The sequence below is a fragment of the Sciurus carolinensis genome, chromosome 2, assembly GCF_902686445.1.
Source record: "Sciurus carolinensis chromosome 2, mSciCar1.2, whole genome shotgun sequence".
Lineage (NCBI taxonomy): Eukaryota > Metazoa > Chordata > Mammalia > Rodentia > Sciuridae > Sciurus > Sciurus carolinensis.
Genome location: NC_062214.1, coordinates 169335872 through 169361388, shown reverse-complemented (window position 1 = coordinate 169361388; position 25517 = coordinate 169335872). Strand labels below are relative to the sequence as shown.

The 25517-nt window shown below is 36.8% G+C and overlaps 1 protein-coding gene across 1 annotated transcript; it reads left to right on the top strand.

The window, feature by feature from the left end:
- The first annotated feature begins 3868 nt into the window (after positions 1 to 3868).
- On the top strand, positions 3869 to 23843 carry Med6 (mediator complex subunit 6). Its single transcript, XM_047541919.1, is given in 9 exon segments — positions 3869 to 4089; positions 9111 to 9152; positions 9155 to 9269; positions 10590 to 10681; positions 12330 to 12412; positions 13006 to 13114; positions 15492 to 15607; positions 22821 to 22848; positions 23430 to 23843. Coding segments are annotated over 9 exon segments (738 nt in total). The 5' UTR covers positions 3869 to 4067; the 3' UTR covers positions 23561 to 23843.
- Positions 23844 to 25517: the final 1674 nt, after the last annotated feature.

Genomic DNA, 25517 nt, shown 5'->3' with positions numbered 1-25517 from the left:
TCCTTTGTATTAGCGTAGACATCATTTAGTTTGCGAGAATTTCCTAAATGGATGCACATTTTGAGTTTCATAAACACCTCCAACTCATCCTCCTCAAATAATTTTCCTGTTGTGAGCAAGCTATGCCATTAACATAGACGACACATTTGGGTCTTTCCACGGTGTCAGAATTTATTAAACAATAAATTCATAAGTTATACAACTTTAATCAGTTGCTATTCACCTAGAACTCATGGGTCACTTAATAGTCATAAGCCTAGCATCACAAGTTCTTTTATTCCATCTTAAATTCTAATAACACTGGAGTTATATATCATACTTCACACAATGACATATATGTATATGTTACAGAAAGACTAAGAAAGGGTTAAGGAAGTCAACTTGTTAAAGGATGTTGTGCCAAGAGCAAGAACAGAGAGCAGATAGGAATGCAAAGAGTCACTGTAGGTGGTCAGATAAGGGTTTATTTTTTTAAGACACATTTATTCAGAGATATGATCAGACCATTACATTTAAAAAAAAGTCTAAGTTAAAATCCTTTGTTGGAATGCTTTACACTTTCCACAGAATAGAAACTAAAATAACCTGTTATACAATTAGTCACAAATACAGTCCTCGAGTTTTTTTGCCCATAAACATGAGTATTGTCTTCTTTGTAGCAGCGAGGCCCTGCCACCACTGTGCTTGGCTGAGTTCACAGGTCTGTGGTAACCTGTAGCTTCCCTGTCCCTTCTCTGGCTCTCCTCTCCTGCTAAGCTTTGTTTCCTGGCAGTATTTAAACCTTCTGCCACTGCCATAGCTACTGCTGCTGCTGGAACCACCACAGTTACCTTGGTTTTTGGTTTGGCAAAGTATTGGCCTCCACTACCATAAGGTCCAGAGCTTCTGCCTCCAAAGCTTCCACCCTTCCTGGGTCCAAAATTTGATGACTGGTTTGTTGTAATTGCCAAAATCATTGTAGCTTGACCACCTCCAAAATTGCTTCTATCATTACCAAATCCATTGTGGCCATCCCACTGCCACCATATCCACCACCACCATGGCTGCCACCAAAGCCACCACAACCACTGAAGTTTCTTCCAAGACTAAAATTGTCATTTCCACCAAAACCACCTCCACGACCACCACCAAAGTTTCCAGAACCATGTCAACCTCTTTGGCTAGTTGAAGCACTGGCCACCTCTTGCGTTGACAGGGTTTTCCTCACTTCACAGTTGTGGCCACTCTCAGTATGGTGTTTCTGAATGACAGTCTTATCCATGGAACCAAGGTCATCAAAAGTTACAAAAGCAAAGCCCCTTTTTCCTCCACTGCCTCAGCCAGTCATGATTTCAATAACTTCAAATTTCCCATACTGTTCAAAATAATCTCGTAGGTGACGTTCTTCAGTGTCTTCCACCAACAAAGATCTTTTTCACAGTTAAGTGCGCCCCTGGACTTTGAGAATCTTCTCGAGACAGCTCTCTCTGGTTCCACAACTCTTCTATCTACCTTGTGTGGACCTGCATTCAAGGCTGCATCCACTTCCTCCACAGTGGCTTAAGTGACAAACCACTGGAGCACTTGGTGTTTGGGTCTTTCATTATCATACAGTCTGTAAATGTTCCCCATTGCTCAAAATGACTTCTTAGACTCTCATCAGTTGTTTCAAAGCTCAGCCCTCTGATGAATAGCTTCCACAGCTGTTTGGGCTTGTTAGGGGACTCTGATTTAGACATGATGGCAGTAGGAAGAGAGACTTTAACCATGCTTTCTTGTCGCGTGTCCATGGCAGAAAGCAGATAAGGGTTTTAATGAACCAGTTCCCCAGAATTGTCAGGTGAGGACTGATAGCAATTTCAGAGTCTCTGCTTTGAGTGGACCATTCATGTGTCATTGTTCCAGGCAGGAGAGACAATGATGAGCTGAAACCAGGGGACAGAGAACTGGGGGAGATTTTCCTGGGCAAGGCTTGAGACAAGTAACCAGGTGATGGGGTCAGGGTGCTGTGTGTCCAATCTTAGGAAGGGGTTCTTCGTTTTAAGGGTCTTAGGTGAGAGCATTGTGTCTGGTGAAAGGTTGATGAACTCGTGTCTAGTGTTTCAGATATGATTGCAGACACCCACATGTCCATGTGCTCCTGATTTAGTTTAATAAGTAGGCACAAATAAATGATTTATCAACTTGTGTCTTATGGTTTTGCTGGGCAGATATGGTTGTTTACTTGTATATACAAGGTATATAGCATCATTTTACCTTGGCACTCAGACTCAAAGTGACAAACGACTGCTTTACAAAATGGGAGTAACTCAGGGTGAGGCACAGCCTGAAAATTACAATTCTATTCATTATGGAGAACAAAGCACAGGCTGTTCTTCATAATTTCTAAACTTGAACCTCAATTACATTTCTCCCATTGCCTACAAGATAATGGTTGAGCAGCCAGGCCTGGTTTATCATACTTACCAAGTGTTTTATTATCTACAGATGTGCATTCTGTCACACTTCTTCCTAATCTCCTTCTCTCCTGATAACAATACAAGGAAACAAAATCAAAACAAAAAACTTGGTATTTCCAGCTGTCAAACCTATGTTCAGTGCATATATATATATATATATATATATATATATATGCTTCCATTGGGACACTTGTTTTATACATAACATCTGAGGTATAAAAACCCAAGTCAAAAAATTGAAATATATAAGCAATATATTTTCATTATATTAAGATCTTTAAAAATTGAACTCCCCATCTATAAGGTAGAAAATCCCAATTAAATTCATGGTCCTCCTGGGTTATGGTTAAATTCTGGGGGCAGCTTTCATAGTCGCTGTTTTTGAAGATGTAGGTACCCATCCCAGATCCCTTCTTCAGATTTTGAGACTTCTCAGTCTCTGCGCCTTGTTTGCAGGTACCGCCATCATTTTGCTTTTACAGAGCCACACTGAAGCTTGAATCTTTTCTGAGGTTTTCCCCATACCACAGAATCTTTCCCTGAAGTCTTGCGACCTGTTCCAGAATACCTGGAACACAGGTATTGTGCCATCGCTCCGGGTATTTTTTCTTAATCTTAATGGTTTACTCCAGGCCTTGTGAAGTTTTGGCCTCAGATTGGTTTAGGGGGTTTAGTCACATAAAAGCTGACCACACTCAAATCCTATGTCCAGTCCCAGCTCCATATTTGGAGCAGGGTGAAAAACTGAATGTACAGTAGCTCTTACATCTAACAGCTCATTGGATACACGTGAAACTAGGGTGGCTCCCACTTCTAACTCTGCAGCATCAGAATTTATCTTTTTGACAGTCCTGGGAGATCAAGAATAAATTTTCTAATTCCTCGGTGATGAACCTGCAGCGGTCCCCGCTTTAACCTCCTTTTCCCTGTAAGTCTCCCAAGTCTTTTTCCAGTAGTCCTCCCAGTCTTGGACCCTTCTTTACCTCACCTTTCAGCTTCTCGCTGCAGCTGCTTGCCAGCCTTTCTGCCCCCTTTACCCGGTGGGCTCCCGCCTCCCGGCCTCGCCCCTCAGTTCCCGGTCCCGCCCCTCAGTTCCCGGTCCCCGCCCACTGCGGGGTCCCACCCTTCTACCGCCCAGCCGCTCTCTGCTCCGGACTACCACCAGGTCCCACCTCCCAACCCCACCCATATCCCGGCCCCGCCCCTCAGCTCCCCGTCCCCTCCCACTGCCGGGTTCCACCCTTCTACCACCCCTCCGCTCTCTGCTCTGGGCTACCACCACTGACCCGGTCCCACCTCCCAGCCCCGCCCACCTTCCGGCCCCGCCCCTCAGCTCCCCGTCCCCTCCCACTGCCGGGTTCCACCCTTCTACCACCCCGCCGCTGCTAGCTCCGACTACCACCGCTGAGCCACGCCCCCTTCTTCCCCGCCCATCTCCCGGCCTCGCCGCTGCTTTGCCCTGTCTTCTGGGCTTCGCGCCTCTAGTGCAATTTTCTCCCCGCCAACCCCCTTGTGGACTCTTAATGTCCCTCCTCACCATCCGTAAGGTATTCAACCCGCACATTTTGTCGTAATAGTTATTACGTTTACTCTGCGCCGGAAAGAGAATCTACGAGCGCTTCTGCAATCATGGCGGCGGTGGATATCCGAGGTGATTTATGCTGTTAATACTTTGTTCCCTGTTTGGGTACTGGTTTGGGGGTTTGTAGCTGGTGGGACAAGGTTTAGAGTCCTTTGTCAGGTCTCTCAAATTCTTTTGAATGATTTTTTGTGGACGACCCAAGGCTCTAATCTGGCGAAGAGTTTTTCCTCAGTTCTTGACGGGTCTTTTAAAAGCGTTGAAGGGAAGGGATTTGAGGCAGCCCTGGGCTTTGAGCCCTCAGAACTGCAGTACTGTTCTACATATCCATCTCTGCAGCATTCTTGGGGCTGTTGTATCGGGGCGAAGGGTGGCCTTTGGGCAGAGAGGGGGATGGTATAATGAGCTGACGATTTGATTGATATCTTGGAACTTGTCTTGAGGTCACCTTATTTTTCCCCATTTTTTTTTTTAAATCAGCGCATTATAATTGTACGTAATGGTGGGATTTGTTGTTACACATTCGTAATGCACACAATATGACAATATAATTTGGTCAATATCACTCCCCAGCACGTTCCCTCCCTCGCCGCCTCCCACCCCTGTTACTTTTCCCGTTTTACTGATCTCCCTTTGATTTTCATGAGATGCCCCCCCCTTTTCCTTTTTCCTCTTTTGTTTCCACATAGGAAAGAAAACATAACGACCCTTGACTTGTGTTTGGCTGCTTTAGCTTAATATAATAATCTCTAGTTCCATCTATTTTCCTGCAAATGACATAATTTTATTTTTCTTTATGGATGAGTAAAATTCCATTGTGTATATAAACCACATTTTCTTTATCCATTCATCCATTGATGGACATCTAGGCTGATTCCATAGTTTGACCGTTGTGAATTGTGCTCCTTTAAACATGTATCACTGTAGTAGAAAGACTTTTTAACTCTTTAGGATAAATATGGAGGAGTGGTGTAGCTGGGTCAAATGGTGGTTCCCTGTCTAGTCTTTTGAGGAACTTCCATACTGATTTTTATAGTGGTTGTAGTAATTTACAATTCCATCAACAGTGTAAAAGTGTTCCTTTTTCTCCACATCCTTTCCAGCATTTATTATTATTTGTATTCTTGATGACTGGCATTCTGACTGGTGTGAGATTAAATCTCACTGTAGTTTTGATTGTCATTTCCTTAATTGCTAATGAAATTGAACAATTTTTCATATATTTGTTGGCCATTTGTATTTATTCTTTTGAGAAGTGTATTTGCCCATTTATTGGTTTTTTTTGGTGTTCAGTTCTTTATATAACCTAGATATTAATCCTCTGTCAGAAGAGTAGCCAGCAAAGATTTTCTCCCATTCTGTAGTTCCCTATTCACATTCACAATTGTTTCCTTTGCTGTGCAGAAGCTTTTAAATTTGATGCCATCCCATTTATTAACTTTGGGCATTATTTCCTGAGTTTTAGGGGTCCTATTGAGAAAGTTGTTTCCTGTTCCTGTATGCTGGAGTGTTGACAAAATGTTTTCTTCTAGGAGTGGCGTGGTTTCTGGTGTAATCATAGGTCTTTGATCCATTTTGGGTTGATTTTTGTGCAGAGTGAGAGATAAGGTTTAGTTTCATTCTTCTACATATAGATAATCAATTTTCCCAGAACCATTTGTTAAAAAGACTGTCTCTTCCCTCATATGTTTCTGTGGGGCCACCTTATTCTTGAGTTCATACCCCATGGGTGTCTGGACATGAAATGTTTCTGTGGTAAATTAAAAAAAAATTTTTTTAGATGTTGATGGACCTTTATTTTATTCATTTATTTATATGCAATGCCGAGACATGTTAGGCAAGTGCTTTACCACTGAGCCACAACCCCAACCTTCTGTGGTAAATTTTATTTTTGAGTTTGTAATACCTTCCATTGAACACCCGCTAATTATTGAGGGCAGGATTGTTTCTTTTTCACAGCTAGACTGTAGAGATATTCAAATATTTGTTCAGTTAGTGAATAAATATATGGAGGTGAGATGTTTTAATTCTTGACCTTGGGTGGCATGAGGACTTTTTTTTGGGGGGGGAGTATATACTTGATTTTTTAAAAATTTATTTTGATTCATTGTACACAAATGAGAAAAAGTTGTTTCTCTCTGATTGTACATGAAGTAGAGTTGCACCATTTGTGTAATCATATGTGTACATAGGGTAATGATGTTTGTCTCATTCTGTTATTTTTCCTCCCCCCCGCACCCCTTTTTCCTCTATACAGTCCATCCTTATACTTGATTTTTGAAGTATTTGTGAGATTCCTTTTTCTATATTAATCAAATTGAGGACTAGAAGACTTATTTATACTTCTTTAGTGATCGTCAGATTTCTGGATCATGTTTTTACCTGTTTGTCTCTCATTATAAGTGATTACTTCAAATGCCTAATTTCATTACTTTCAGTTTGTTAGAATACCGTACTTCAAGTATGTCACTATGTAGTTTTGCTAATGACATTTACTCCATAAGACTATATTCAGATATTTAGTTTTTGTGATGTTTTACTTTTTATTTAGATTTGTTAGGGTCATAGTAAAAGCTTTAAGATAGAAGTGTATCTTAGAGCAAGAATGTTGGTATGGCTAGAGTTGAAGTAGAGAGGATGTAGGAAGGAGATTGGATTAGAGAGGTATCATAGGCTGGGGTAAGGTCTTTGGCTTTTCCTTTGAGTAAAATGGAGAGTCATGGAAGGTTTCACTAGAGGGATGACATATTCTGACTTTTTTTTTTCCTAACAAAAATCACGTTTGCTGCTGAAACCATTGAAGGAAGACAAGGGTAGAATTAGAGAAATCTGTTAGAAGGCCATTTCTGTAATATGTGGTGATTAGGAGGTAGTTTGGAGTAGGACAGTAACAATTTCCTAGTGGAAATAGATAATTTTGTTATTTTCCAGCCATAGCCCATACTCTTAATATCAGCCATTTTGAAGATGCACGTCCTCGAATGTTGGAGTCTGTGTTAGTGAATTGATAAAGATGTATGATTAGTAAAGCATACTTGTCCTTGGCCTTCAGTTGTGAACTTACAAGCTTTTGCTCATTACTGTGTATCAGGTCCTGTACTAGTTGTTGATGAGTAAAAACTCACAATTTAATGGAAACACATTTATATTTCTGAGTTACGAGTATTAATAACAAAAATGTGCAAAAATTGCTGTAGGACAGAGAAAAGGCTACCACCACTATCATCATATTTGACAATTTATTTGGCTATTACAGTGTACTGTTTTACATATATAATCTAGTATGTATAATTATAGATCCTACCTACCAACAATTATGGAGAATTAATAGATAAGGATTTGAAATTTTGAGAGCCTGGTAGAGAAGACAGCAACAATGCTTACAAAGTTAAGGACACAAGAAACATTTTTAGGGAGAAAAAGAGACAATTTCCTAAGGAAATTAAAAATCTGTGTGTAATTCGTTTTGCTATAAGTAAAACTATGTTAATAATTGAACCATTGAATTTAAAACTGAGAGTAATGATTATCGTAAGTTGCCTTTCAATAGAAAAAATGTCATTTTCAGAAAATGTTATTTCCTGTTCTGTTCTATATTTGGTTATGGCATGATGTATTTATGATGAACTAGCTAAGTGGTCTATACTAATTATTTGGTCATTAGCATACTTCATCTGTTTGTCTCTTCCTGTATTTTCAACACACAAAGCACATTTTACATTTTTACTTAAAAAATATTTGAACTTTTTCATTTGATTAATTTTGCTCAGAATTGCTTGTCACCTTGAATTTGTTCTTCTGACTTCTTCAAAGATACCTGAAGCAGATGCTGAAGTTTTTCAACTGGTATTATATAGGTTTTTTTTTTGTTTTTTTTTGGTATCAGGGATTGAACTCATGGTACTTAACCCCTGAGCCACATCCCCATTCCTTTTTATATTTTATTTTGAGACAGGGTTTCATGAAGTTGCTTGGGGCCTCACTAAGTTGCTGAGGCTGACTTCGAACTTGGGATCTTCCTGCCTCAGCCTCCCAAGTGCTGGGATTATAGACGTGTGCCACCATGCCTGGTATTTTGATGTTCTTGATTTAGTCCTGTTTGTCATAGCCAATAGACAATAAAAGCTCACTCATTCAAGGTGTCTATTTACTATGTCTTTTTAAAATTTAATTAATACTCTGGAATATGAAACAATGTGGTTATAAGAAGGGAATTTTACTTAATCAACTGCCCCCTGATTTTTACACCATTATCATCTTGTCTACATAATAGCTTCCAAACTTATTGTTCCTCTTGAGAGATCTCAAACTGTTGACTGTGGATGTGTTTGAAAATTTTGAATTATTTGCCAACAAATAAAAACTCAGTAGTTCCCCTTTTTTGTCAGGGAGACATTGGGGATTGAACCCAGGGGTGCTTTACTGCGGAGCTCCATGTCATTTTTTTTTTTTTTTTTTCTTTTTCATTTTGAGACAGGGTCTAAGTTACCTAGGCCTCAAACCTGTGATCCTCCTACTGCAGCATTCTGAGTGACTGGGATTACAAGGGCGTGCCACCATGTCTGATAGGATTTCCACTTTTTTAAAAAGAACTTTCTAGATCTCTAATCTTAATGCTTCTTCACTTAATCAGATTATTCTTTAAACATATTTTACATATACGTGTATTTACCATGTAAGTAAAAATATATGTATATTAAACATATATGTATATTTTCATACCTTTCTCTGTTCTGCTTGTAATCACTTTACTCTTTTCCCCGTGGTGATTCCCTGTTTACCATCACATAACAGAGCTAAAGTCCACCTCCCCTCAGTGAAAAATCTTTTCCCTAGGTATTCTTATCCCTCCTCTGTGCTTTCAAAACTCATTTATCCATACTTTCATTCTAATACTTAAGATATTCTGATGCTTTATTTTGTGTTGTCATTGTTTTCTTGCATACTTGTCTCTTCTGTTAAGTACATAGATTAGTATTCATGTTATTCTTATATTAATAGTGCCTGCTACAGTAGATGCATAAGGATGTCTCTTGGATTGGATTCTTTTGCTTTTCTAATTCTTTATTATTATATGTTTTTTTTTCCTGTAGATAATCTGCTGGGAATCTCTTGGGTTGACAGCTCTTGGATCCCCATTTGAACAGTGGTAGCGTCCTGGATTACTTTTCAGAAAGAAGTAATCCTTTTTATGACAGGACATGTAATAATGAAGTGGTCAAAATGCAGAGGCTAACATTAGAACACTTGAAGTAAGTTATTTTAAGAAGGTAGCATCTTTGCCAACTAGAGATTTTGCAGTGCACAATTCTTTCAAGCCCTGGATCATGAAGTACAGTGTAGAATATTTGGTAGAGAAACTGAAATTTTGTTTGCATTTGTATAAATATGACATTCAAGGAAATTATTAGTAGTCACTTGTAACTTATAAGTCTTTTCTAAATAACTCAATAATGTCTATTTAAAATAATAACAAGTTTAGATGTTGCTCTGATGTGTGTTTTTAGCAATGCAACTTCCTCTCAATCATATAATCTTGATTATTGCCCCTTTAAATCTAATTTAATGTTTCCTGATTTGTAATAGATTTTTTTTTGTATAACAAAGAAAATATAATTTTAGTTAAACTCAGAGCAATATTCTTTAGACTTAGGATGCAAAATAATCAAGAATTTATTTCTATTACAAACATTTCTGAAACTGTATAATTCTTCATCTGTCCCCAAAGTATCATGGGGGTGGCTTTTATGAAATTAAATTTTTATGGCATTTTGAATGGCTTTTTGTGGCAGGTCAAAAAAATGTGTAGAGAGTGAGGATATGGTTTTTGATGTTTTCTGTTTGGGTAAAATATACAGTAGGGTCTTCATGTTTATTTTTATATATTTTGTTTATTTTTATATTTTTTTATGTATATTTATAGGTCTTCTTGACTAGGAAGCACCATAGTATTTTGAATGCCTTTTTGAAAAAGATACTTTCAACTTACTTTTTTGGCTGAAATACTTAGATTTAAATTCATGGTGAATTTTTTTTTTTTTTTTTTTTTTTTTTTGGTGCTGGGGATCGAACCCAGGGCCTTGTGCTTGCAAGGCAAGCACTCTACCAACTGAGCTATCTCCCCAGCCCCATGGTGAATTTTTGTAGGAACAATTTTGTTGCTTAAGAAACAAATTTTACCTGTAATCCTAGTGGCTTGCAGTCAGGGCTGAGGCAGGAGGACTGTAATTTCAAACCAGCCTCAGCAACTTAGTCAGGCCCTAAGCAACTTAATGAGACCCTACCTTAAAATAAAAACTAAAAAGGACTGGAGATGTGGCTCAGTGGTTAAGCTCCCCTGGGTTCACTCCCTGGTACCAAAAATAAAAACAAAACAAACAAACAAACAATCTAACTTTTTATCACCTACCTGGGAAAATAGCCAGTTATATTTAACTGCCAAGTTTTAACACCAAACACAGGCAGTTTTAATCCTATGTAAAATGTTGCTACTCTTAGATAGTAACGTCGTAGGCATTCTTTTAGATAGAACGTCGTGGGCATTCAGAGATTCCTGGGTTTGTCTGTTTTAGTCAGATGGTTGGAGTTGAGTACATCCTTTTACATGCTCAGGAGCCCATTCTTTTCATCATTCGGAAGCAACAGCGGCAGTCCCCTGCTCAAGGTAAGGTGTATAAACTGCAGGCATTATTTTCTTTAAAAATACCTTGGTTTATTTCTTATTGTTTTTGGATTGAGTTCTGTTTGCTGGGTCCCCAGGATCACATAATTTTTAGTACTTTGCTAGGTGGACCCATCAGATTCATCATGTGATTGTACTCATGGCCAAGATTTGTAATGACTGTACAGTAAGGATGCACAACCAGATTAGTAATGGAAAAAGATGTTATCAGGTAGGGTCTATAGGAATCCACATGTAAATTTTCTGTGCTTTCCCTCTTGTGAGGAAACACACACTAAGTATGCTTTCCATTCACTAGTGAGATGTGGTCACATGTTTGTGTCTGCTGAGAGAAACCCATTTGAGACTCTGGATCCAGAATATATTTTGAGGAATCCTCCACAGAATTCCAGACTCCTAGAAGGAAAGAAGGTGCCTGCATACTCAAGTTGTACATTTTGTCTGGGCAAGCTGATACAGCAGGCAAAACTCTCTCTTAGGAAATGTTTAAAAAGCCACTGGTCATATGCTTGGACACTGGGACTTTTACAACATGCCCAATGATGACTTTCTAAACACCAGTAGAATAAGAGACCAGATAGTGCTATGTCCGCTACAGCTCCCAATTAGATACCCTCATCAAGATATTTACAAACAACTCTTAGTATTGATTTCAGAGAATGACTTACTAAAGAAGTTGCAGTTCCAGAATCCAATTTATTTTTAAAATGGAGGCGTTACAGAGAATCAGAGAACCTTAGAAGAAAGGCAAGACCATGTGAAAGAATTCAGGGTATAGAAGCTGCCTAGAATGGCACTGGGCTAAATAGCAACTATCATATTCCTTAGGACTCAGCCCTGGGGCAAAGTCTTTTGCTTTAAAGTTTTAACTCCCAAAAGTTAGGTTGAATGACTGTAGCATTGGCAATACTTGGAAACTTGTTAGAAATGCATTATGCACTATCTCATTTTTAATGAGCTCCAGGTGCACATTAAACTGATTTAATATGATTTAGATGTACTTGTTTGAAAAGCAGCGCTTGTCAGAGTTGACATACTTTTTCTGCAAAGGGCTAGAGAGTAAATTTTTTTTTTTTTTTTTTGATACTGGGATTTGAACCTGCTTTACCACTGAGCTACATCCCCAGCTCTTTTTATTTTTATTATTTTTTAAAATAATTTAACCTTTATTTTAGTTAGTTATTTTTTGTGTGGTACTGAGGATTGAACCCAGGGCCTCATATGTGCTAGGCAAGTGGTCTACCACTGAGCCACAACCCTGGCCCTTATTTTTTATTTTGAGGCAGGGTCTCACTGAGTTGTCAAGGCTGGCCTTAAATTTAAAATCTTTCTGCCTCAGCCTCCCACATTGCTAGAATTATAGGCATGTGCTATGCGGTAAGAGTAAATTCTTTAGGCTTTGTGGGCTTTAGACTCTGACAGATTTTCAATTATTGCCAAAGCCCCATAGTAATATGTAATGAATGGATATGGCTATTTTCTAGTACCACTTAATTTACAAAAACAGGAATTGCCAAACCTTGCCTAAATTTAATATGGCAAATGTCAAATTTTAGTTGTTCTTTTTATGAAAATCTAGTAGTTTGTGTTCTTAGTTGGTTCATAAACATTTGTTTTCCTTCTGCTTTAGTTATCCCACTAGCTGATTACTATATCATTGCTGGAGTGATCTATCAGGCACCAGACTTGGGATCAGTTATAAACTCCAGAGTGGTAAGTGTTCTTAACACAGAAGAAAACTTTTAATTTAGCTGCCCCACTTCCAGGAATCAAGTAGGAGCTCTTCTGTGTAAGTGGTATAAAGTACTATTAGAATGTATTAAACATTGTTTACTGTAGACCAAGTCAGTGCTAATATACACACTTGGCCTTCTGTATTCACAGTTTTCACATCCATGGATTTAACTGCTGTACAATGAAAATTCTCAAAAAAAAAAAAGGCACCTGCGCTGAACATATAGATTATTTTCTTGTCATTGTTTCCCAAATAATACATTGTAATAACTATTTACATAGCATTATATTGTTCTTATAAGTAATCTAGAAATGATTTAAAGTATATAGGAATGATTTAAAGTATGTAGGTTATAATACATTTTATATAAAGAATTTGAGTATATGTGAATTTTGGTATCTGGGAAATCGTGGAACAAATTCAAAGTATAGCTCCAGTTATATACTAATTTAATTAAGTTCTTAAAAATAGAAAATTACTGCCTTTGCATATGTAATATTTTGTGATTATGTACTTTTATAAATTTTGGTTGACCTAGTAAGAAATTTATAATTTGTTTTCTTATTACAAGCTTACTGCAGTGCATGGCATTCAGTCAGCTTTTGATGAAGCTATGTCATACTGTCGATATCATCCTTCTAAAGGATATTGGTGGCACTTCAAAGATCATGAAGAGCAAGGTATGTAGACATGTAGACCCTTCTAAAATGGTTTTTGAGCCTCTGAGGATGAAACTCTTTTCTTTCTTTTTTTTGTGATACTGGGTTTGAACCCAGGAGTTCTCTGCAACTGAGCTACATCTCCAACCCTTTTTATTTTTATTTTTAGACAGGGTCTAAGTTGCTGAAGCTGGTCTTGAATTTGTGATCCTTTAGCCTCAACCTCCAGCATTGCTGGAATTACAGAAGTCGTTTTCTTATGATAACTGTGAATGTTTTCTAGGTGTGCTTTACTTTTTCATAGGGTGATGACATTGTTACATTTGTGATTCATATTCAAGAGGTGGTAATAATAACTTTCATATAGGAATATAAATTTAATCTGTTAGATAGATGATAATCTTTGTGAAGGTAATTTAAGGTTTCAAAATATTTGGAGCATAAAGAGGAGAAACAGTGATGAAGAATAAGCAAAGATACTTCCTGCTTACCTAACTGTTGAGTCATGTTGGAATTTGGAACCCTTTGTCCTCTGCTCTTCAAAGTAGGGAGTTGAGGGGTTGCCCTTAGAGTTCCATTTCCAGATGACCAGGCTTTCTTCTGATCCTTCTATGTTATCACCTAGAGGTTCCCTAGTTCCCATGGTTCTTATCTAGTATTACTGTTTTTGTGTTAGTCAACTTTGTGTTGCTGTGACCAAAGAACCCAACAAGAACAACTTACAAGAGGAAAAGTTTATTTTGGCTCATAGTTTTAGAGATTTAGGCCATGGTCAGCCAACTCCATTGCTCTGGACCCAAGGCGAGGCAGGACATCATGACTGGAGGTCAGTAGTGTAGGAAAATTGTTTACCTCATGACTGCAGAGAAGCAGAGTGTGGAGGTGCTGCAGGGGAGATGAACCCTTTCAGGGTGCTCCCTCAGTACCCACCTCCTCAAGCCAAGCCCCACCAGCCAGCAGTTACCACAAGGTTAGTCTACTCACACTCTGATGAACCAATTAGGTTATAGCTTTCATAATCCAATCATTTTACCTCTGAATATTCCTGCATTAACACAGGATCTCTTGGGGGACAACTCTATTCAAACTATAACATCTTTTCACCATATTTTACCAGAAAAACCTACCCCCAGAAATGTGTCTGTAAGCAATATTTCTATTTCTGGCATTTCCTTTTCTGAGCATGACAACTCAGAATACATTACTATGGGAAAGGTAGCCTTTGTATAAAATGATTTTTCAGATAGTTATTTTAATTCTTTCTAGTAGGTGCAGGCAACAGCATTTGATGTTGGAAAGTTTTTCTTTGTTGAATGAAGTTGGCCCATGGGCCATTTTACCTTATCCTAAGGAATTTTGTAGTAATACTTACCCGGAACCATTCATTAAGAGATAGTTCCCCAATAGCCTTCCTATTACCAGCCTAAGTCTCATATGTGAATAACTTCAGAATTTTTCTTTTAGGTTCTTTTTTTTTCTTTCTTTCTTCTTCTCATGTTCTGTTTTTGTTTTGTTCAGTGGATCACAATCTTTATAATTGAGCATGGTAACTTGAGTTTGTGAGACATGCTTATTCTATTTGCTACTAGTAGGTTTTTTGGAAAAAGACCATACAATATGCTTAAAATACAAAACAATTTCAAATCAATAATCTGGATTTTGATTTAGGTCATTAAACCTTAAAACTCTTATGTCTACCCATGTTTTTATACTGAAACTGGGTATCTTTAAAAGACATATATATCAGCTTCTTTACTTTTAGAATGTAACATTATTTGCTAGGCAGAGTGATGAACTCCTATAATTCCAGTTACCTGGAATGCTAGGGCAAAAGGATTGCAAGTTCAAGGTCAGCCTTGGCATCTTGGTGAGACCCTATCTCAAAATAAATAATTTAAAAGGACTGGGGATGCAGCTCACTGGGAGAGCACACCTGGGTTCAATCCTCAGTACTGCAAAAAATTAAAAAAAAATTTTTTTTTAAATTTTTCATTTAGGTAAGAGAGAACAAACACTCCTTTATATATGCTGTGATGTGCTGTGTTTAGCATATTTGGGGAATTGTGTTGGCATAGCAGCCATTGAAAATAATGATGTTTGAGCCTGGCATGATGCATGCCTATAATCCCAGTGACTCAGGAGGCTTGAGTCAGGAGGATCACAAGTTCCAGGCCAACCTTAGCAGTTTAGTGAGGGCCTAAGCAACTTAGCAAGTCCCTGTCTCAGAATAAAAAATGAAAAGGGTTGGGGCTGGGTAATGCAGTCCTGGGTTTAATCCCTAGTACCCACACCACCACACCAATGAAGTATGAATATTTCTAAGTGGGTCAAGATTTGTAAACTATGATACACCAAACTAAGTAGGCAATGATTTGATTTGTATCTCATATTTTAATAGATAAAGTCAAGCCTAAAACCAAAAGGAAAGAAGAACCAAGCTCTATTTTTCAGAGACAACGTGTGGATGCTTTACTTGTAGATCTTAGACAGAAATTTCCACCCAAATTTGTGCAGGTAATGACAATGTTTGGCCAATTTTAATTTGACACTTTTTCCTGACATACATGTTTAAATTGACAACTCTTTCAAGTATGATCTAAGATTACTGGTTTTTCTGAACAGTTAAAAAATTACCTCTGAATCAAAGGAATGGTATCAGAAGACTAAATGGAGGAAGTGGCAGGGAGTAGATTTAATGTTCCTTATTAAATCTTGCAAACTAGAAGACTGGCATGTAGATAATATTCTTTGCGTATGCTAGGTGAGTGCTCTCCAAGAGGAGCCACTGCTTCAGCTTGATAATATTCTTGTTCAAAAGATTACTGGAAGTATAACTGTAACAAAAGTAGAATATAAAAGTTAGGTTCTGGGATGGGGAGATAGCTCAGCTGGTAGAGTGCGTGCCTCGCAAGCACAAGGCCCTGAGTTCAATCCCCAGTACTGCAAAAAAAAAAAAAAAAAAAGTTAGGTTCTTTTTACTCTACATGCTGCCTTTCTAGCCTGTTATAGTAGGTATTTAAGCTCCTTAAATGATGGAATTCTTTTGTAACAAAAAATAATAGAACATTTGTGATGAAGGATTTGGTCTGATAAAAGGGGCAATTGGGAATAATAATTGAGTTACACCATACTGGTGTTTAAGTTATGAATTCTGCAGTGTGGTTTAGGAGGGGAAAGTGCAAACCTCAATAGTAAACCCACCTGCCATCCTACTAAATGAACTTTTGATGTGAAGTGATTAAGAGATGAATTATATGAATGTGTTGTATTCATGGTTAGTTTTTGTTCTTATGGAACTTGTAAGATTGTGTACACCCATGCTTGTTTATACTGTTATTCCTAGAAACTATTTATAGGAATTTTCAAAGGTAGTTTTAAATTAAATGAAGTTTTTCGTACTGTGGGATGACTTCAGAGCAGGTCTCCCCTTCCTCTTTTGCTGACTCTTTCATAGTGAGAAATATGTGTTACTGGAATGGTTATATGTAGTGAAGGGAGCAGAGGATGCAAATTGGAACATAGGACAAGAAAGCCAGTTTAGAAAAATCTGGTGAATTATATTTGAAAATGGAACAGTGTTCATTGAATAAATAAATGAATGAATTATAACTGCGTGCCAGGTGATGAGCATCCACTATAGGATGTAAGAGGTTAGTTGTGGTTGGCCATTTATTCAGTGAGTATTTACCAAGTAGCCTGAGGGAAGAATACCTAGATATGCAGTGTCCAGTACATAGCCACTGGGCACATATATTGAGTGTGGAATCACAACTAGTCCAGATTGAATTGTGATGTAAATGTACAACATACTGGATTTTAAAGACATACACCAAAAAAAATTTTTGGATGTATTTTATAAAATGAAATATAATAAATTTAATCATTTCTTATTAAAAATGTGATTAAGAAACTTAAAATTACATATATTGTTTGCATTTGTCACTCATATTTCTTTTTTTAATAGATATTTTTATTCTAATTAGTTATACAAGACAGTAGAATGCATTTTGACATATCAAACATAAATGAAGTATAACTTCTCATTTGTTTGGTTGTACATGATATAGAGTTACATAGGTCATGTAATCATCTATGCACATAGGGTTATAATATCTGGTCATTCTACTATCCTAGCCCTGTGGCCCCTCCTCTCTCTCCACTCCCCTCTGTCTAATCCAAAAATACCTCTGTTCTCCCTGTCTCCTTTATTGTACATTAGCATTTGCATATCAGAGAAAACATTTGGCCTTTGGTTCTTTGGGACTGGCTTAATTTGCTTAGCATAATATTCTCCAGTTCCATTCATTTACTGGCAAATGCCATAATTTAATTCTTCTTTAAGGCTGAGTAATATTCCATCGTGTATATATACCATATATACCACAGTTTCTTTATCCATTCATCTGTTGAAGGGCACCTAGGTTGGTTCCATAGTTCAGCAATTGTGAATTGAGCCGCTATAAACATTGATGCGTCACTCATATTTCTTTTGAATAATGCTGATCTAAAAAATGGTAGTAGAAAACCAGAAAGGTGAAGGGTGTTAGTAAACATGTGATGAGAAACCCGAAAATGCGTTGAGGGTTTACTCTTGTTTGTAGAAGGAAAGGGAAGAATAATGGAAGATGAGGCTTCAAAATGAACTAAGGTCAAGTTGAGAAGGATTTTGTATGCCATGCAAAAAAATTTGGGTTTATTCCTAAAGAACAGGATTCACTATTTTAAATCTGTAACCCATTACCACCTCCATAAACATAGCAAGCTTCCATCTGCATTCAGAGGTACTTGCAGTATTTAAATAATAGCTATTATCATTAGAGACAAGTCAAATCAGTGGTAAATTTTTCCCGTGTGTGTGCATATATATATACATACACACACATGTACATGTATGTACATATGCCTTTTGATATTTCTGTACATCAGATTCAGAGCTTCATGTGTGCTAGGCATGCACTCTCAGTTACAGCCCTAGCCCTTTTATGTATACGCTTTAAGTGCGTACCCCAAAGCACTACTATATTAGAATATTCTCTTCCTTCATAGTCATTTTTAGTGATCAGCTGATATTTCTATTATTGTGGCAGTAGAGACCTATTGGATTTTTAAGAGTAGTTATGGGGTGTAATGTACCCCTTTATATATGAGTTTGCTTTCTGCAATTTCAATTATAGTCAACCATGGTCTAAAAATATTAAGTGGAAAATTATAGAAATTAATAATTCAAAGTTTTAAATTGCATGCTGTTTTGAGTAGATGTTGGAACCTTATGCCATTCTGCTGTGTCCCTCCTAGTACATGAATCATCCCTTTGTCCAGTAGATACACACTATGTATGCTATTTACCCATTAATCACTTAGTAGCTGTCTTGGTTCTCAGATTGACTGTTGTTGCATCACAATGCTTATGTTCATGTAACTCTTATTTTAGTTAATGTCTCCAAAGCACAAGAATAGTAATGCTGAAAGTATGGATATGCTAAAGAGAAAGCTGTAAAGTACTTACCTTAAGTGAAAAGGTGAACATTCTCAACTTAAAAAAAATAAAAAGAAAATTTATACTGTAATTGCTAAACTCTATGGTAATAATAGATCTATCTGTGAAAATGTGAGTAAGGAAAAGAGAAATTTGGGTTAGATTTGCTGTCATACCTCAAACTGTAAGTTATAACATCAGAGTTTAAGAGCTTAATTAAGATGCAAAAGCTATTTAAATTTGTAAGTGGAAGATTAGAACAATAAATACATTCTGATGAACAATGTGTTGCACCAGAAAGCATTGAGTCTATATGAAGACTTCGACAAGGGATCTCCTAAAATTAGTGATACTTAGTCATTTACCGGAAGTAAGGGATGTTTACACATATTTAGGAATAGGTTTGGATTGAAGAATATAAAAAATTACTGGAAAGGCTGTTGGCTGTTGAATAACTTGATTACAGCAGAGTTGAAGTTGATTTAAGGAGACATCATGAGAAGGTCAGTAGTAGTCTAATACTATGTTACATTGCCCATGTCATTCACCTCACTTCATCATATCATGTAGGCATCACCTCACATCAGAGAAGTGTGAGTATAGTACAGTAAGATTTTGGAAAAGAAGTCACATTCATGTAACTTGTATTACAATATATTGTTGTAATTGTTCTATTTTAATAGTTATTGTTGTTAATCTCATCATGCCTAACTTATAAGTTAAACTTTATCATAGGTATGTGTGGGGAAAATATAGTATATATAGGTTTTGGTACTACCTACATTTTAAGGCATCCACTGGGGGTCTTGGCAGGTATTTCCTCCATGGATAAAAGGGACTACTGTTGTCTCTTTGTATTATACAAAGATAACTAATAACAGTGTAGGGGATGCTTAGGAGACTGAAGTTTAGAGTCAGGGAACTTAGGTTGAAGAAACCCTAAATTTATTCTGTGACCATAGGATAGAGATATTTCAATTAGGATAACTTAAATTTGGAGGCTGGGTTTGGTAAGATTGGCATTAAGGGTGGTTCTGGTGTTTGAGGCCTAGAATCAGACTAGGTATTATTTGTTAACCAAAATTCATAATATAGGAAAAACAGTAGATTTTTGTTGAAACATAGTTGTTAGGGTTTTATTTACATTGAACGACCTTCAAAATATTCAGCAACTTCTGTGTTTGGGTTCCGAGGTCCTGTGGTAAGTGAATATTCTTTCTGGCCAAGAGCCCTGCCTTGAATCATTTGTGCTATTCTATCCTGGTGAGCTAGATATAGGCTTATCTCTTTTAATACAAAAAAGCTTTACCTTATAAAACATGAAAATTTCAAAAATATACAAAAATAGAATAATGAAAAGCATGGGACTGGGGATATTGCTCAGCGGTAGAGTGCTTGCCTAGTACGCATGAGGCCTAAGCTTCAATCCCTGGTACTGCATAAGAAAAGAAGGAACAAAGAAACTCTCAGGTACCTATTCCCTTGGTTCAACATTTATTAAACATGGTTCATTTTTTTTCTACCACTTCTTCCCACTTATTTTCAGGCAAATTGCAGACCTCAGATTGTTTCAGTAAGTTTTTTTTTATATTACATTTTTGTTTTAAAGATTTGACAGCATACACACTTATGTTGCCATTTTCTTGAACCCCACATTTCTTCTAACTATCCAGGGATCAATGGCTAACTCCCAAAGAGAGAATATGTAACAAAAGTAGGAAAATAATGGCTAGCTCAAGAACTACCAAAAAGCTTTCTGCTTAACTTAAACCTAAAGATGCAAATAGTCTACTCAGAGTCTCCTTGGACAACTTTTAGCTCATCTGAACTTCTGTTTACCAAGTGTCTTCTAAACACTTGTAGCTCAGAATTTAACTTTTCCATATCTATTGTTTTTAACAGCTGGGCTTCTGGTACCTATGCATGTTGTGTTTATCGGGGTGCACAGGAGAACATCGAAGTCTTGACTGCTTCTTTGATGTTTTCTTTTTCTGCAGTTGAATTGTTACTGCTGGAGTTAGAATAGCACTGAATATATTTTCAGATTTTTTTTAAATTTTATTTTTATTTTTTAGAATCTGCTAGAATATGGTAGGGTCTTACTTCAGTGAGGTTTATCCCAAGTCCTTTTCATTACATTTGATCAGAAAGGCACTCCCATTCTTTTTGCTCATCTCATACATATTCTACTAGTTTGTTCAGCAGTATATACTAGAAAACATTAGTTAGTGTATGTTTTGGTTGGTAATGACATTATTTCAGTGTCTCAGTGTTCATATGCTTCAGAGTACCTATATAAAAATTTTCCCATCTCAAATTTTTCATTCCTTTCAATGTTACTTTATACATTCCCTCTTGCTTTAAAGTAAGAAAAATTATTTGTTCCCCAAATTACTTTAGACATATTTAAGTCCTGATATACTCGCAAGATATGTGATATGTGACTGTGTGTGGGATTCCCCTGCTCACTCTCATATTTTGGATATTTGCTAGAAAAACTTACAGGACTTGTCATCATATAGCTGTCTGTACTCAATGACTGAGAATTATTTCTGTGATATGGTAAGGATATACAACCAGATCATGAAGGAAAAAGACACAGGTAGAGTCTTGAGGATTCCATGTACAGGCTTCCTTGTACTTTTTCCTTCCCATGAGAGCTTATACAGAATTTACTTCTTTCTTTTCTTCTTTTTTTTTTTTGCCGTGCTGGGGATCGAACCCAGGGCCTTGTGCTTGTACTCTACTGACTGAACTGTCTCCCCAGCCCTGTACTTCTTTCTTAACAGCAAAAATGCAGCAACTTCTGTGTATTTCTGCTCTGGGAAATCCATTAGAGACTCAGCTCCCAAGGTTTTTGTTTTTGTTTTGTTGTTTTGGGGTAGAGAAAGAGAGGGGTTCATCATATACGTTCTCTTTGTATAATACATACCAAAATTCCATAATTCTGAAGGAAAGTGGATATTCAGCATAAATTACATTGTACAAATAATGTAGGTATAGTGAGCCACTGTTAATAAGTACAGAATGGTGGGAACCCCCCCAAAATTCAGCTTCCTAGGTACCAGCCAAGGGCCAATCTTGCAAAGCAGACTTTTCTCAGGCTTTCCACAGTAACCCTTTTCTGCACAATGGGTAAAAATATGGAGCTCAGCTTTTGGTCTTGTCAAATGTAGATGTTCACAGTATTTTCCATTGGAGTAGGCAGTTTGGCAGTTGACAACATGAATCTGGAGCATGTGACACCAGAATATTTTGTAGTCTTGAGTCATAGGAATAGGTAAGAAAGTTTAGGGAGGATATCTAAATTCAGAAAGAAATTTAGAAAACAGATGAAGGCATTAACTTTAGAAATTATTTTTTTCTTCTGAGATACTTAAATATATGTGTGTGCGTGCATGTGTGCATGAAAGGTATAAGTTTGAAAGGAGATTGGAAGTAGTGTTGGCCTCCTATTGTTTTGACATTTTGCTTTTAAACATAGGATTGGCAAAGTGTCATTGACTGAGAGGGAGTAGTAAGTTGTGAGCCTTGAAGAGGAAGAAGGTATTTTAGAGCATTTAACTTGTGTGATTGGACAATGGAGCCTAATCAAGTTAAAGAATTTCTTGTTCCTGACCTCTGCACTTTGTTTTTTGTTTTTGTTTTTGTTTTTGTTTTTGGTACTGGGGATTGAACCCAAGGGTGCTTAACCTCTGAGCCACATCCCCAGACCTTTTTTTATATTTTATTTAGAGACAGGGTCTCACTGAGTTGTTTAGGGCCTCGCTATGCACTTTAATTTTTTTAATGGTACACTTAGCACATGCCTTATGCTCATACGAAAATATCTCTTTTCTCTCCTTAGTTCCCATCCTTGCATTCAAATTTCATTATTCTTATAGTTTATATCTTGAAAGTCTCCATTATTTTTCTCATTGGATTCTACTTAAACACTTTTGTAAAGCATTGTAACCAGCCTGTGGAAGCAGAGGGCTTTGTTAGCTGTTCAAGGGTTTTTATGATTGTTTATTCTGTTTTAGTTTTAGATTTGTCTTTTCTGGAATGGGGTATGAGAAGTGGAAAATGACATTAATTTTTTTATGGTACATGAACAGTAATTTTTCTTCATGATGTTATTTATAATGCAAATTTGGATGGAGGTGTCATTTTAATAAGATTTGTAAAGTCAAGAAGAAAACTTTGCTGACCTGACCTGACCTGTTCTGTTTCCTCTTTCTTTCTTCCCCCTCCCTGTTTTTTAAATTACAGCAAAAATCTGGAGAAAAGCCTGTTCCAGGTATGTTTCATCTGATACTCTTATTAAACTTGATAGACCAAACAACCTGTTTAATGCATGTGAGATGTGCCATGGTCATTTTATCCTAGACTCTCCCATTGTAGTTTGTCACTCCTAACCTTTGAGAACTGCTGAATTGCCAGTAGGTGTTGTATTTGTGATAGTGATATACTAGTATTTAAAAGCTGAATACTAATATCATCCTTTGGGTGGAAGGAGTAGATATTGAGGATGTATGAAAAAACTGAGGTTATTTGATGTGATTTTTTTCACAGGAATTGAACTATCAGTAAAACTGATGGAATAATTGTATATCTTGTTTATACATGATGTCTGACTTAAATGCCATGTGTTCTTGTCTAGTGTTGTACATTTCCTTGAGTTAATAATAGGTTATTAGGTTTGTAATGGAGCTTCTCAGTACATGTGCCTGAGTGAACAGGTAAATGTGGAAATTGAGATATGCAGTTAAAAGTGAATTTGAAAGAGCTAGCCATTCATATTAACCATAGTCTAAATTTATCTCATTTTTTTATCTTCATTCCTCTCCAAAAAAAAAAAAAACTACGCTTGCTGTCCAGTGGATCAGACAAAGAAAGAGGCAGAACCTATACCAGAAACTGTAAAATCCGAGGAGAAGGAAACCACAAAGAATGTCCAACAGACAGTGACCACAAAAGGTCCCCCTGAGAAACGGATGAGACTTCAGTGAGGATTGGACAAAAGAGAAGCTTGCAAGACTCCTCTTGTCAATTATTAAACCTTGGTACTATGGTAGGCTCTTGAGCTTTAAGGCAGTTGGTCCACAACTCTCTCATTTGTGTGCAGTGTACTTGTTTAAGAAAGAATGTTAACCCTGTCTTGCTTCCTATGTGAATATTTCCTAAGTTTCTTTTGTAACCTTTCATGATTTGGACTTGAGCAGCCTGATTACTCACATATGTACTGGAGTACACCTTTAAAGACTAAATAAAGGTATTTGTATATATTGTTTCCTCATGGCTTTTACCTTCTATTATTTGTGAAAATTTTCAGCAGCACTTGGAGGACACAAAGGATTACTATTAATGTAGTAATTAAGCACATTTTCTTGTATAGTTGCATATTCCTCAGTATTAATTTGGGGATAAAGGAAAGGAAAAAACTTACTGATATCATCATCTTACAGCTGCAAGAGTGTTCTGAATTTTGACTCATTTCTCTGTACATAGATAACTTTTTAAGCCACTTTAATTATTCTGTTCGTACATTTACTTCATCATATTGTTATGTCTGTTTTAAGAATTTCCCCACATTTATTTAGTTTTTATACATCTATTTTAGTGACTAAATAATTCCTCTGAGTGATTATATCTCAGGTTTCCTAAACTCTTCCTGTGTTCTATTGGGAGACTTCAGTGATTAAATTTGTGTTTAATGCCTTTTCTATGTTTATATTTTTAGGAAAGGATTCCAATATCAAAATATTGGATATTCCAAATATCACTAGGGTCTGTATTTTTATTGCTCTTAGTCTGTTTTGCCAAATCCCCCTCCCACTTGGCCAAATCTTTTTTTTTTTTTAACTTTTCCAAATCACTTAAATTTACAACTTTTAATGTACTATGAAGTCCATAGTTTCTTGAAATTCTCACCTTGCTCTTGTGAAGAGTTGAGTCTACACTTTTCAGTCTTCATCATCAGGAGGGATATCTAATTCTTCATGTGTCCACTGGGAGGGATACGGATATATAAAATGACTTGTCCGACTCTGCTGCCTCCAGCAGCCCGCATGGGGCAGCCTCTGAAGAGATGGTCTCCATCAGTGAGAGTTGCCAGATGGGTCAGAGCCAACATGCTTCCAGCAGGCAAATAGCTGTCTCCAGCCACCTGCCTTTGCCAAGTTGTTTTTCTCACAAGGTTTGGAGTAATCAAGCGGCAAACTATGAAACTATCAGGTTAATCTCCTGCCACAGAGAATTGTTACTTATATTTTTAGTGCTCAATAAGAAGCAGCAAACACTGTTTTATTATTTTTAAAGTGGTGGAAAAATTTCTCATCTTTGTTTTCTGCTTTTATGAAATATCTGGTTTTCTGTGAGGTTTTTGTTTTTGTTTTTGCTTAGCTTTATGATAAAATTTTAGATGTACAGGAAAGTTATAAGAATAGTACAAAGAATTTCATGTACCCCAATTCCCCATATAATAACATTTTCCATAATTTATCCTTTCCTTGGCTCTCTTACTTGCTACTCTGTGTGTGTGTGTGTGTGTGTGTGTGTGTGTGTGATACATATAACACTTTTTTTTAGATTCAGTTGCAGTCATGCCATTTTCCTATGTACTTTAGTATGCATTTCCTAAAATCAAGGACATTTATCAAATATAGTTATCAAAATGAAAGTGGTCTGTTGTCTTACATCTTGTCAGTGTTGCTAATAATGCCAATTTATAGTAAAACAGAATTCTGAATTGTGCATTTGGATTTAGTTATCATGTCTCTTTAATTGTTAATTTCCTTTAATCTGGAATAGGTCTTTTATTTTTCATGGCCTTGATATTTAAGAATTCAGGCCAATTATTTTGTTACATATGTCTACATTTGAGTTTGTTTAGTATATTCCTCATGATTAAATTTACCTCGTGTATTTTTTTTTTTTTCAGGAATACCACAGAAAAGATGCTTATGG